Raw genomic sequence first — 13,194 nt, 5'->3', positions numbered from 1 at the left:
ATATGTCTAATGTTTTTCTAATATATTTTTTGTTTATAGTAAATTATTGAAGAAAATTGGACAATTTGAAAAAATTGAGGCTCTGAAAGGAAAGAATCTCCCTTGTCCTTTGGATACTTATTTAACTGATTCTGCTTATTCTGATATTTACAAAACAACCATTACAAGTGATTATGGTACTGACGATGGGTTTCATATGAATGATGATGTACAGGTTTGTTGTTTATTTTATTTCCTATTTACTTATAGTATCTCACTTTAATACAACTTATATTTTAAAAGAAAATTTTAATTTGTATATAATTTATTTGCTCTGTATCAATATGTTTGACATTCTATTTTATATAGATAAGATTTTAGGTACTACTTTTATGCTATCTAACATAGTTAAAAAACTTATGTCAACAGGAACTTTTTCTTAAGACAATAAACGCATTGCTCTCTCTCTCTCTTATTTGTAATTTAATATCCTTATTCTATTAAAATGTTAACTTGTGTAAGGTAGAATCTCATACGACTTACAAATGTTCAAATAAGAGATATTCCATATGAAAAAAAATCAAATCCATTCTTGACAAAGTTTCCCAGAGCTTTTTCCATTATTATTCAAATGAAATTAAAATAAATTATCAATATACATATCCAAAACAAGCACTTTTTCCAATTCAATGCAATACTTTTATTCATCTCCCGAAGACGTCAACTTGGGTGGCGTCGGCGTCCTCAGTTTAGTTTGGTTCTTCAGGAGATGAATACGCAATATTCTGGTGATTGAAAAATGTGCCTTTTTTGGATTTATTCTACGCCAATTTTACCTTTTAATATACCTGTCGTTGTTCTATTATTTTATTCTGATAGTTTTGTATTTCAGATTGTTGATGATGATGATGATGATATTGTTGATGTCTCTACCAGTGAAAGAATTGAAGTAATAAAAGAAGAAAATTCGACATTAACTGAAACCTCTTCACGTCCGTTAACTAAGCCTGTGCTCACAATTTGTCTAGATGACAGCGACTTTGACAGTGACGAAGAAACATGCTGTTTAGAAGAAGAAGTCGAAACCAGTAAGAAATCTTTGGAATACCAAAGTAGTCGGAGGCAACAAGATAAAGAATCATTCAATAAAAGAAACCATAAGCCAATTGAGAAAGTTAAGAATGAGGAAGATATAAAAGTAGATTTATCTTTAGAATATATTTCAGGTGATGAACAAGTAAATAGTGATGCGAGTCACACAAAATCGAACTTGATCTCAAACAAGCCTCTAGTTGTAGGTTGCGGTGGAAAAGAAGATAAACTTCGATCTGGTATATATAAAAATGTGACTGAAGTGTCAGTTGTAGATACTGAAATTGTTGAAATTTCTGATGACGAATATGAAGTAAGTCTTGAATCCATAAACAATGAGAGAGATAAAGTAAGCAACACCAAATCTGAGACATGCGCTATAAATTCAATCATTTCCATGGATCAAATTCCAACTGAAAAGGCTCAGAATGACAGTTTTCGTGAAGTTTATAAACTTAATACTTCCTCAGCTCCCAATATCATGGATGAGGAAACTATAAACAATGAGAGAGATGAAGTGAACCATACCACATCCAATACATGTGCCATTGATTCAATTTCCATGGTGAAAATACCAACTGGAAAGATTCAAAATGACAGCTCTTCTGAGGTTCATAAAATTAATAGTCTGTCGTTAATATCCTCAACTTCCAATATCTTGGATGTACATACTAGAAAAGACCAGAATGTTGCAGAAGATGATTTTGAATTTAATTCATCTGTGGTCAACTGTAATAAGCAACAAAATTTATCAACACCCATGAATAAGGAAATGAACAAAGATCTAATAACAATTCATGAATCAAATAATAAAAGCTGCCTAAAAGAAAAGTCTAAAGGAAAATCATCTTTAGGAAAAACCTCAACCATTTCGAAGGAACTTGAAATAAATGACTCGTGTTCATCTGTTCAAATAAACGAAAATATGATGAAAAGCATGGAGGATGGCATTGATAACTATGATAGTGAAAGATCTAAAGAAGTACTATCAGAATTTGGGTCTTCAGGACTGACTCCAAATATTTCTGAGGAAACTGTGTTTGAAGAAACAGATTCTAGAAAGTTGATATTGGAAGACGAACCTGGCTTACCGATTCCAATGAAAGAATCTGTAATTGAAATGATGGAAAAGCGGGAAAATAGTAACTCTGATGATGAAATGTCTCTAGAAGGATCATTGCAGTATAAATCGTTGGGACCGTTTCAAAATATTTCCAAGGTGACTCTAGCTGAAAGGAATTGTAGAAAGATATCAGATGAGACCCCAACTTCACCTATTCAAGAGAACGAAGATATATTGGAAGTGATTAAAGAGCAGGATAATGATATTTTCGAAAAAAAGGCGTGTGAAAAACGCTCATTGGAGCATGGACCTGTAGAAATAATTTCAACTATCAATGAGACTGAATCCGAAAGGAATTCTAGAAAGTTGCCAGTGGTTGAAAAACCATGTTCATCTATTCAAGTAAACGCAGATGTAATTGAAGAGAGCAATGACTGCTCTCAAAATGAACAGTCTATAGGATCACCAGAGCTTGAATCTTTAGAAATAACTCCAAATATTTCCAAAGAGACTGCATTTGAAATGAATTCTGGAATATCAGCATATGAAAAATCATCTTCATCTATTCAAGTAAACGCAGATGTGATTAAAGTGATGGATGGGCAGAGCAATGATTGCTCTCGAAATGAACAGTCTAAAAGATCATCAGAGCTTGAATCTTCAGAAATAACTAGAAATATTTTGAAAGATACTGCATTTGAAATGAATTCTGGAATATCCGTAGATGAAAAACCATTTTCATCTATTCAAGTAAATGCAGATGTAATCGAAGTGACCGATGAACAAAGCAATGGCAGCTGTCAAAATGAAGAGTCTGAGGATGAACTCAAATCTTCAGAAACAACTCCAAGTATTTCTAAGAAGACTGCATTTGAAATGAATTGTATGAAGTTGCCTCCAGCAGATGAAGAATCATGTTCATCTATTCAAGTAAATACAGATGTAATTGAAGTGCCACAAGTAGATAAAATAACATGTCCATCATTTCAAGTAAACGTAGACGTAATCGAAGTTACAGATGAACAGGGCGATGACTGCTGTCAAAATGATGTAACAGAATTGATGGATGCTCAGGGCAATATCTGTCAAAGTGAACAGTCTGAAGAAGAATTATTAGAGAATGTATCTGTAGGATTAACATCAATGATTTCAAAAGAAACTTTGCTTGAAACAACAAACGAGTTTGCACGAGGAGATAAAAAAGCATGTTCATCTAATGTAATAAACGAAAATGTAATGGAAGTGATGAATACGGACATTGCTTGCTATCAAAAGGAAATGTTTAAAGAAGAATCATCAGAGTTTCAATCTTTATCAATAACTGAAAATATTTTGAAGGAGAGTCTGTTTGGAAAGAGTTCTGGGAAGATGCTTCCAGAAGATGAGTCTTCTAGCACTATTATTCAAATACAAGAAGTTGAAATGGTGGATAGTCCACCCACTCAAGTGAAAGAAGGTATAATACGAATGACAAATGAAGTTTATAAAGAAATATCTTCACACTGTGAGTCGTCACTTGCTTGTAATACTGTTTCTAAGGAGGTTCTAGTTGAAATTAATCCCAGAAAGCTCACCAATACATGTGAAAAAGAAATCCTAAGTGAGGAATTTTCAGAATTAGAATCAACTTCCAGAAAGTTATCTACAGAAGATGACAAACTAGAAGATTGCTCACCATATAAAATTAGTGAAGAGGTTTCTAGTAATTATTCTGAATCTCCGTTTGATTCCAAAAACTTGATAATGATTGAAAATGAAAGCTTCGGATCTTCAACGATAGCACATCCCAAAGATATCCCATGTATTTTAGATCTGTGTTATGGAACAGAAAAAAATAAAAAAGAAAATGAGAGCGATCAAAAGTTTGAGGTAAATGTGACAGGAACATCTGCTCTTCCTGAAAAAAATCAAGATGTTGAGTGTGTGGAGCAACCTGAAACTGAGAAATATTTAGAAAATGATAAACAGACATCAATTAACGATCCATTGTCTGATTATAAGAATTTCGAAACAAATAGGGTAACTGATGAAAAATGCAACACAAAAGAGATCGATTTGGCTGATAAAAATTATTTTCAACATTCAGAAGAAATGAATCATGTATGTAGTGAAGTGACACCATCAAACGAAAACATTACACAATTAGTTTCTGATACTGAGACGCAATCCAGCAGTGACTTTGTGGGTGTACAGATTCTTACAAAAGACGATATGAATGGTGAAAGTGAAACTTCCTACAAAAAATTAGTGGAAAAAACGAACCTGAAGGAGAGCTTCCTATGTCCAGAATATAATCCCGGTACAAGTAAATCCTTTGCGGAGAATTATCTCAAAGGTTTATCTAAAGAACATTTATATCATAACAGCATTGATCATCCAACAGGAGAAAGTCAACCTGTGATTGCGGAAGATCAACAATATTCTGTGAGTAATGCATTAGAGCCCTATCAGGACCATGAGTTACCAAATATAAGTTCGCCAATCGTAAATGTTTCACAAGAAGTTATTGAATGTAAAACTGAAACTTATTCAAGTGAGAGTATTAGTGTACTTCACGATTCAAATGCTGCTACAAAAGTTCTTGAAACTGTTATTCTTTCAAAGCAAAGTGATGAGGGACAATCTGAAGGTTTGAAGTGCATTGAAACGTCTGGACAAAATCCTGTAACAGATATTCAAAGTAAGGAGAATGTGGAAAATGCTCATTGTATTACCAAAAACAAGGAATGCTTGGTTTCAGGAGTATATCATCATATAAAATCAAATACAAATGAAAATTCCAATCAAAATACAGATCAGAAACTGGTGGATTCATTAGTTTACTCTAATGAGGTCATTGAAAAACAAAAATATGGAAATTTTTGTCTTGAAAATGAAAATAATGAACTCTCTCAACCTGAAAAATTTGACCGGGCTACAGAAGAAGTTGAAGAAACTATTATTGATGATCAACTTGTTGTTTTTCATGAAGACTCAGAAATTGCATGTGAAGTAGAAGTAGGAACTGATGACACTGTTGAACCAACTAAAAAAATGAGAAGTTCAGAAAAGGTTGAGCATGAAAGAGACAATAAGTTTGAAAAACTTGTAAATTTGAAATTGGAAGAATCAAATGAAAGAATGTTTCAAGAGGAAGGTGGGTCAAAATTCGACAATAAACAAGAAGATTCAACAGACTTGAATGATGAGGGCACCTCCAGTAAGCAGTTACAAAATGTAAAGTCAAAGGAAGTTATTTCCTTAGAACATTTTAGAAACGATGAGGGCAAAGGTAATGATAATATAGACCACCCAAAGCTCTTTAAGCTAGGGTATGAAGTTGAAGAAAACTCACATACTTCCTTTTATTATGCCATGGAAGTTGAAATAAGGTCAGAAGATAATCAATCCGGGCAGGACATACGTGGGAAAAATGTAATTTTTGATATTTGTCATCCTGATCCGATCAGCAAATCAAAAGAATCGCTTATTCAAAACAATGTACAAAAAAATATTGGGTGCACAATGGATAATATAGCAGAAAAAAATGAAAGGTCAGATCAAAAAGTGAAGGAAACTCATCATCCTACGCCTACGGATGTTATTCAGATACAGAATGAACCCTTGCTTGAATTTCATAATGAATCTGAGTATGTCAATGAAGTTGAGGTAGGCGCTGTAGTATCTGAATGTTTTCAAGAACAAAAGACTGAAAAACCTTTCTCAGACAACCTTGAACTGATCAGAAAAAACACATCTAGTAAAAATGTCTCAACTACACGAAGTTCTGAAACACCTCAATTGTCTTTTAGTCAACAGAAATCTGGAGTAGCTATAAATATTGAAAAAACTGATTTTTCAGATAACCTGACAATTTGCTCTAAAGCAATTGATGAAAACATTGAATTGACCATGTTTAATAAACTAAAAATGAATGGAATTGATGTTTTTGTTCAAAACGAAGTTGAGCAGACACCTTCAAAACCGTTTCATTCTTTGGATGTACTAGCTGATGTTGCTACAAATGCCCTCAGAGAAAAAGTTAAAGAGGAACGAAAACAACCTTTGAGAAGAGGGAGATCCATGACAACTGAAAATGAATTTCGTAAATCTTCAGAAAAAACTATTCAGAATGAAAAAAAACCGATGAAAAATTACTCAAAAGTCAGCAAATCTAAAGACAGAGTTGGACATATGCCAAAAGCAGCACGTGCTCACCTAACACCAAAGAAAACTGTAAAAACTATTGTTAATGAGAATATACGCATTACAAGGAGTAGCCACTTGAAAAATATTAGTGAAAAAGTTGAATCCGGTTTCAAACCTCACGACTTTTTATCAATAGAAAATTCAATACCTCCTGTGAAAAAAACATATGCAGATAGAATTGTGGATGTAAATTTCACGAGTGAAGATAGTAATGACAGTGAAAGCAATAAATTGTTGATTGATGAAGGGACAAACGCAAAATCAAAACCCTTGAATAAATTGAGTAACATAGAAGAAGATGGAAACTTTGGCAAATCATCAGTGGTAAACAAAAAAAAATCCAATGTCAAATCAGAGTCTGTGTTGGATAAGTTGAGTAAGTGCAAAGCAGGTGAACATAATGATAACACATCAAAAACCTTATCAGATACAGTTGAAGGAGATGAAGTTGATACTAAAATCTCTAAAGGGATTGGAGAGAAGAAAGTTAACATTTATGATGATGATACTCTTGACGAAGATTTTCATTTTCTCTATGAACCAAATGTGAAAGTCACTACAAATGAAAATAAAAACAATTTTGTTGAAGTTGAAACAGTTCCTTCTATCTTCAGATCATTTTCAACGACACTAGAAAATACCACAAAAATAGAATCTGAAAATAATAAACCAATAAGAACTAAGGCAGAAAGAAAGGCATATCATCCAAGTCTAAACCCATACATCAGTATCAAAAGAATTGATGTTAACACAAGTGAAGAAAACATTCCACTTGAGGATCAAAATAGGTCAAACATTTCAGATACGGGAATAATGAAAAATATACAAGACGAAGAATTCAAAACAGATTTAGAGATAATACAAAAATTGAGAAAGGAATCTGAGGAAAAAATTTGTGAAAACAACAAATTATCAATGATTACTGATGTCAAAGAAGTAAACATCAGGTTAAATGAAGATATTGTACTTCTAACAAAGTCATTTGAAACTCCAAAATTCAATAATGAAAACAAGAACAGTGCAGCTTCAAATGAACATGGCGATTTAGATGAAACCCCTTTGGCTGACAGAATTAAGAAAGAAACACAAGAGGCTTCATGCAAAACAAATTTGTCCAAAGAAAATATTATATGTAATGAAATTATTAATAAAAAACCCAGGAAAACTTCTAAAAAAAGGAAGATTCATAAAATTACAACAAAACCTAACATACACGATGAACATAAAGATCATGTGAAACAAACAGAAGATGAAAGTAACAACTTAATGAATTCCGGTATATTCCAGGATCGATTACTTGACAAATCAGAGGCAGAAGACCAAAATTCAGTTATTTTGCCACCAAAACTGAGAAGAAAATCAATATCTAGAGATAATTTGAATAGATCATTCAATTCAGTGGAAAATAGTTTCTCTACTAGTAACAAAGAGGTTGAGGATAAAACATGTATGCCACCCCCGAAATTAAGAGGGAAATCATCCTCGATTTGTGAACGATTCAAAGAACAAGACACTGAATTAAGATGGAAATGTAAAAACACAGTTTCTCAAACAACAGAGAAATTGAAGAAAAAGTTATATGAAGGAGATTCGGTTGATGTAGAACCGCAATTTGTATTAGGTGCAAAACAAAAGGAAATTTCGGTCTCAAATGAAAGTCTGGATGATTCACCATTGCCACAAAAAATATTCGAAAGTACTTTTGGAGAAACAATTTATGAACCCATAGCCACTCATTGCGATAAATCACAAAAATCTGACCTTTTTAATTCACAATCATTTAAAGATGGAATGGCATCTGATGAAGGAAATAAACAGATATCTGTTCAAAGCAGCAAAGAGGATAACCCAAATGAAAATATACAGAACCTATCATTGACTCTCCAAGGAAAAATTGAAGTCGACGAAATTGTTACTAGTATTGAACAACAAAATGAAAACACTGTTGATGAGGTTAATGCTGACCAAAAAAAAGATCAGGGTGAACTGGTTATATTTGGTGACATTGGTCCAGAAGAAATAACTACAGAAACATCTCAAGAAATTTCACAGCCTCATGATGATCATGAGAAATGTAAATCAAATCTTATGACTACTGATATTTCGTTGGGTGAAAAGAAAGTTGGGATTTGTACTGATAGTATAAAGTCAGTGGGAGAGAATTCGGATGTTTCAACCAAATATAATATTGATCAGACCGATATTGATAATTCACATCAGCTGTCAATTTGCACTTCTGAAAACCTTTCAGATATCTCAGATTTAAGCGATCAATTTGAAAAAGTAATTGAATCAGAGTCCGTTGAGAAAATAAGCAGCCAGAATAAGACAGAAGTTAGTTCAGCTACAAAAGAAACAGGTTTCACAACTTCCATGAATGATCAAAGTAAAATAGTTGAAACTGACATTGAAACGAACCTACGCTCAACCAGTATACTTTTAGATGATAGAGACAATCTCGCATCAGTAAACAAAATCTCTACTTTATCAAGTGAAGAAGGCCGATCACTAAAAAAAAATAAAAATCGGCTAGAAAAACAAAAGTTAGGTGAGATCAAATCAAATAGTTCAATGCAAGACCAGAATCAAAAGATCAATAAACCTGTGAAGTCCGATAAACATGGCACTGTTGCAAAGCATGCTCCTTTGAAACATTCTCTTGACTTTGATAGGGTTGATGAAGTGACTTCAAGTGAACAAATTGAATCTAACTGTTCAGATGAGGTAAATCAGACGACTGAAATGAACAGTAGTAAAACTAACTGCAAAACAAAAAAAGTTTTACTTATACCTCTAGAGTCTTTGAAAATTAAAAAACATAAAATCAAGATTATAGAATGTGAAAAAGTACAGAGCAAAGTGACCAGAGATGAACTAAATCAAACAGGAATGTGTTCAACTTCTGAAGAGAATATTTCTCTCATTGAAGAAGTATGCCCTGTTGTACAAGATCGACCCCAAGTGAAAACCACAAAAGATTCGGAGAATGTCAACAAAAAAGATGAGATTTCAACTGGAAAACAGCAAACTAAATCTATCTCAACCTCTCCAAAAGTTACTCGAGAAACAGATGCCTTAAATGTTTCAGGAAACAGTAAAAAAATAATTGATGAAGGAATTGAAATTGAAAGTGTCAGAAAAAAATCTCGATCAAGATCAAAATTACAGCAAAATATTGATGCCAATTGTAGTAAGAAAAGTGCAGAATGTAGTTCCAATAAAAAAATATCAATTTCTACTGGTCTTAACGTTTGTGACCAATTTTCTTCAGAAACAAATAAATATCGAGATGAAAAACAAATTGAAGTTTGTGAAAGTAAATCACCAAAAGGAAGATTGAAACGATCTAATTCAAAGTTATATGACAACAGCTTTGTCAAGGAAACTGAAACTCCCACTAAAAAGTTGAAAAAAAGTCATGACAAAATTCTTTCTAAATCATATCCACATGCGAATGTAGAAAAAGAAATAAGTGAAGATAATTTGAAAGATAGTAAAGTATATCCAAATATAGAAATAAGATCTCTATCCAGTACTCAAGCAGATATTTCGAAATTTGATAATGAAGAGGTTACAAAAGATCAAAAGAATAAAATACACACTGAAACAGTTTGTGAAAAATCTGAGAAAGTAACCGAATCTGAGCCAAATTCAGACCCCAAAGGAACAACTCAACTTCAACAAACTATAAGTACAGAGGTGACTAAAGGGCAGTTAGAGTTGCATCCAAAGATTGATATTTCAAATGACTCAGTAATATTGATTAGCCCTCAAAAATTATATTTAGATGATAATAAGGATAAGAATATATCATGCTCTCATGATGAGATAACTGATGGTCTAGAGCAGAGTGAAGTGTTAAATGTTTTCAAAAATATTGAAGAAACTTGTTCTGAGAAAAATGAGACAGTATTTGAAAATGATGCTTCCACAAATAATCCAGAATTTTGTTCAAACGTTGTAGGGGACACCACTAAACCTGTCGATATCAACACAATTGAACTGAATTCTTGTTTGGAAACTGAAATAACTACTACAGTATCAGATGATGTGAATAAAACTTCAGAAGAATCCCATCACAACTCGCCATTTGAAGCTGTGAATACTTGTGAAAAAACACAACATGATTTTGACCTTGAAGATAAGGATTCTTGTAGTCATCAGTCTTTTCATAAAATTGTACCAGACCCACATGCAGAAGAAATTGAAAAGTCTGCCATTTGTATATTAGAACAACCACAGGATATTACTTCACATGAAATAAAAATTTTCAGTCATGACCAGGGTGACATGAATTTCTATGCTGCAGTTGTAGAAAATCAGTCTATAGTTGAAAATGAAAGCACAAGTATTGATGAGAACACTAAAACGTCAAATTCAATCCAATTTTCATTAGAAAATGGAAATGAAATATTTAATGTTACTGTTGATAAAATCACTTCAACTCCTGGAGATTTTGAATTCAGTAACGCCAATATAGCTGCAAATGAGAAAACTGAAACAACTAGCAACACCCATTTGACCCCAGCAAACGAAAATGAAATCTCCATTCCAGCTATCGAGAACATCACTTTACTAACATCTAATGATTTTCAATTCGACAATACCAATATATTAGTGTGCGAGAACGCTTCATCTTTTGATAAGCTTGAATTGCTGCAAAGCACTGATGAGAAAAAGCAGCCAGTTTTTTCTCAAAAACTTGATGTAATAACACATTTTTTGAATCAGGAAAGACGAGCAGGGTTCGTTGTTATATCTGAAGGTGACGCAAGTATTTCTGAGGGTCATTCCAGTAGAGATGAAGTATGTATTTCAAAAGAATCTGGTGAGAAAGATTCAGAAGTTCAAAAAAGAGTTTCTCAATCTATCGAAGTAACGGACGGAAAGTCAGAAATAACTTCTTTCACTAACAGTTCAATATCAGAAGTACAAAAAACAGTGAAAATAGTTGAACCTGAAGAAACATTGAGAAATTCTCATCTCACCAAGAGTCGTAAAAGAAAACTACAGGATCTACCAATACCAGATAAAACAACTCACGAAATCAGTTCTAGAAAGACAACCATGAGAGAATTGTCAATACTTATAGATAACTCGATTGCAATTACTAAATCCTCACCTTTATCTGGTTCTCCAAGGAAACGAGAGAGAAAATCTATTGAGTCTGTAGTAAGTCACTTGAAAGAGAAGGAAATCAGTTCTGTTGCTTTAATGGAACCTACACAAAGTGCTGATAATAGCTGTGTTCCAAAAAAAGAAGATAATGATAATAATATACATTTCAATGCATCTTTATTGTTAAAAAGTGATGAAATTCCAGAAATTGATTCTGAAGTTGTGGTTTCCTCTGATCAATCTGCTCTCATTTCCTTTTCGACGACAAATGTATCTGGTAGTAATGAATTGTTGAGCAGTAGCTCTACAGGTTCTTATGAGAATAAATATTCTGGTCAAGATGAACCTCTGGAACAATCCTCAAGTATTGAAAAAGTTCTTGATTGCACTCAGGAAGTGAACCAGTACCAACTTCTTCCTTCCGAAGAAATTTTGGGAATAATGGACTCCAGACAATCCCCAAAAGTAGAAGAGACGAGTGAGCCATCATCTCTAGCTATAAACAACTGCTCGAATTTGACAATAAAAACTCAAAATTCCAATTCCATAGAAGTTTCGAGCACCTCACCTGCAAATGATGAAGATGTTGCAGAGATCTTCAAAAACTTGAAAAATTTAAAACATTTCGGAAAAGCTACTTGCTCCAGATTGGAAAATAGCGCTAGTTCATTTATTCGCACTTCCATTATGTCTTCACATGCTAACATTATTGATGACAAAACCGATTTCACCCAGATGGCTGCAGAAGAACCTTCTGCTGAGCGTAACTCTGCATTTGGTATGGAGCAACAGGTAACAGTTCCTCGGGATTCTTGTTCTAAAAACGACAGTCTGTCAAAACTTGAACATTACATGGAATCACATAGAGTTTCACCTACTATTTCATCTTCAACTATCAATAATTCCAACAAGCAGATTGCAAGCACGTCTGATGTGTCTCTGAATTACCACGATATTTCTCCAACTAAGATTACCATTGGTAGTTCACAAACCTTAGATTTAATTACGACACAAAACTATCAGCTCAACCAAAACAGTTTGGGACAAATTTCGAGATCAAATAGTTTCATTACAGGCGTTTATGGATCATCAAGTGAGATTACTGATATGATTCCAGTATCCAAGCAATCAGAATTTACGCAGACCTTCACACCAATTACTAAAATAACAGAAATCAAAGTAAGCTATGAGGAGAACAACAGCGACCATAGTTATTATAATACTGGTAAGTCTTGTATACATTATGATATTATTTTCTTGTATATGAAGTGAACTTGACATTGTTATATGCACAAATTAATTTGTGATACACTGTTTGGAACCTTTGGTGTAGTAATGAATATTTCTGGATTTTTTCCCAACACCCGTTATTTCAACACCTCGACACGTGTTTCGATCACCAAGTGAACATCTACAAGAGGAAGATCAAACTCTTTGATCTTTCTCTTGAAGACGATCACTTGGTAATCTAAACACATGCCGAGGTGTTGAAATAAAGGTTTGGTGTTGGGAAAAAACTCCAGTAATATACACAAACTAATGTTTAGTGTCCACTAATATTTAATCATACTGACACGTTTTAATTTATTTTTCTGTACTGAGGACCTACCCAGTATCTTAACTAGGAGCTGTCTTCATTCTTAAGATGGCTCTGAAATTGCCGTCATTTGTGACTGGCTCCTCATCAGTCACAGAAACAGTGCCAGAATCGTTTGTTCCTCTCAAAACCAGTTCTTGATGCCCACAAAACTTTA

The 13,194-nt window shown here is 33.3% G+C and overlaps 1 protein-coding gene across 5 annotated transcripts in view; it reads left to right on the top strand.

Annotated features, from left to right (window-relative positions):
- LOC111509045 (uncharacterized) overlaps nucleotides 1–13,194 on the top strand; it is a 62,084-nt gene that overhangs the window by 20,179 nt on the left and 28,711 nt on the right. For 4 of the 5 annotated variants that reach the window (XR_012465547.1, XR_012465545.1, XR_012465548.1 and 1 more), the window contains 2 exons: nucleotides 40–214; nucleotides 872–12,665. Coding sequence is in view for 1 of the 5 variants with exons in the window: in XM_074175795.1 (XP_074031896.1) it covers nucleotides 40–214; nucleotides 872–12,665 (11,969 nt within the window). In the remaining 4 variants the exon portion in view is untranslated. The remainder of the gene's footprint in view (nucleotides 1–39; nucleotides 215–871; nucleotides 12,666–13,194) is intronic. The other variant, XR_012465546.1, reaches the window with a different exon arrangement.

Source organism: Leptinotarsa decemlineata, unplaced genomic scaffold (assembly GCF_025532065.1).
Source record: "Leptinotarsa decemlineata unplaced genomic scaffold, Ldec_3_MD MMD2_tig00001344_RagTag_RagTag, whole genome shotgun sequence".
Lineage (NCBI taxonomy): Eukaryota > Metazoa > Arthropoda > Insecta > Coleoptera > Chrysomelidae > Leptinotarsa > Leptinotarsa decemlineata.
The sequence above is the reverse complement of the archived record's forward strand: the minus strand, read 5'-3'. Positions and strand labels throughout refer to the sequence as shown.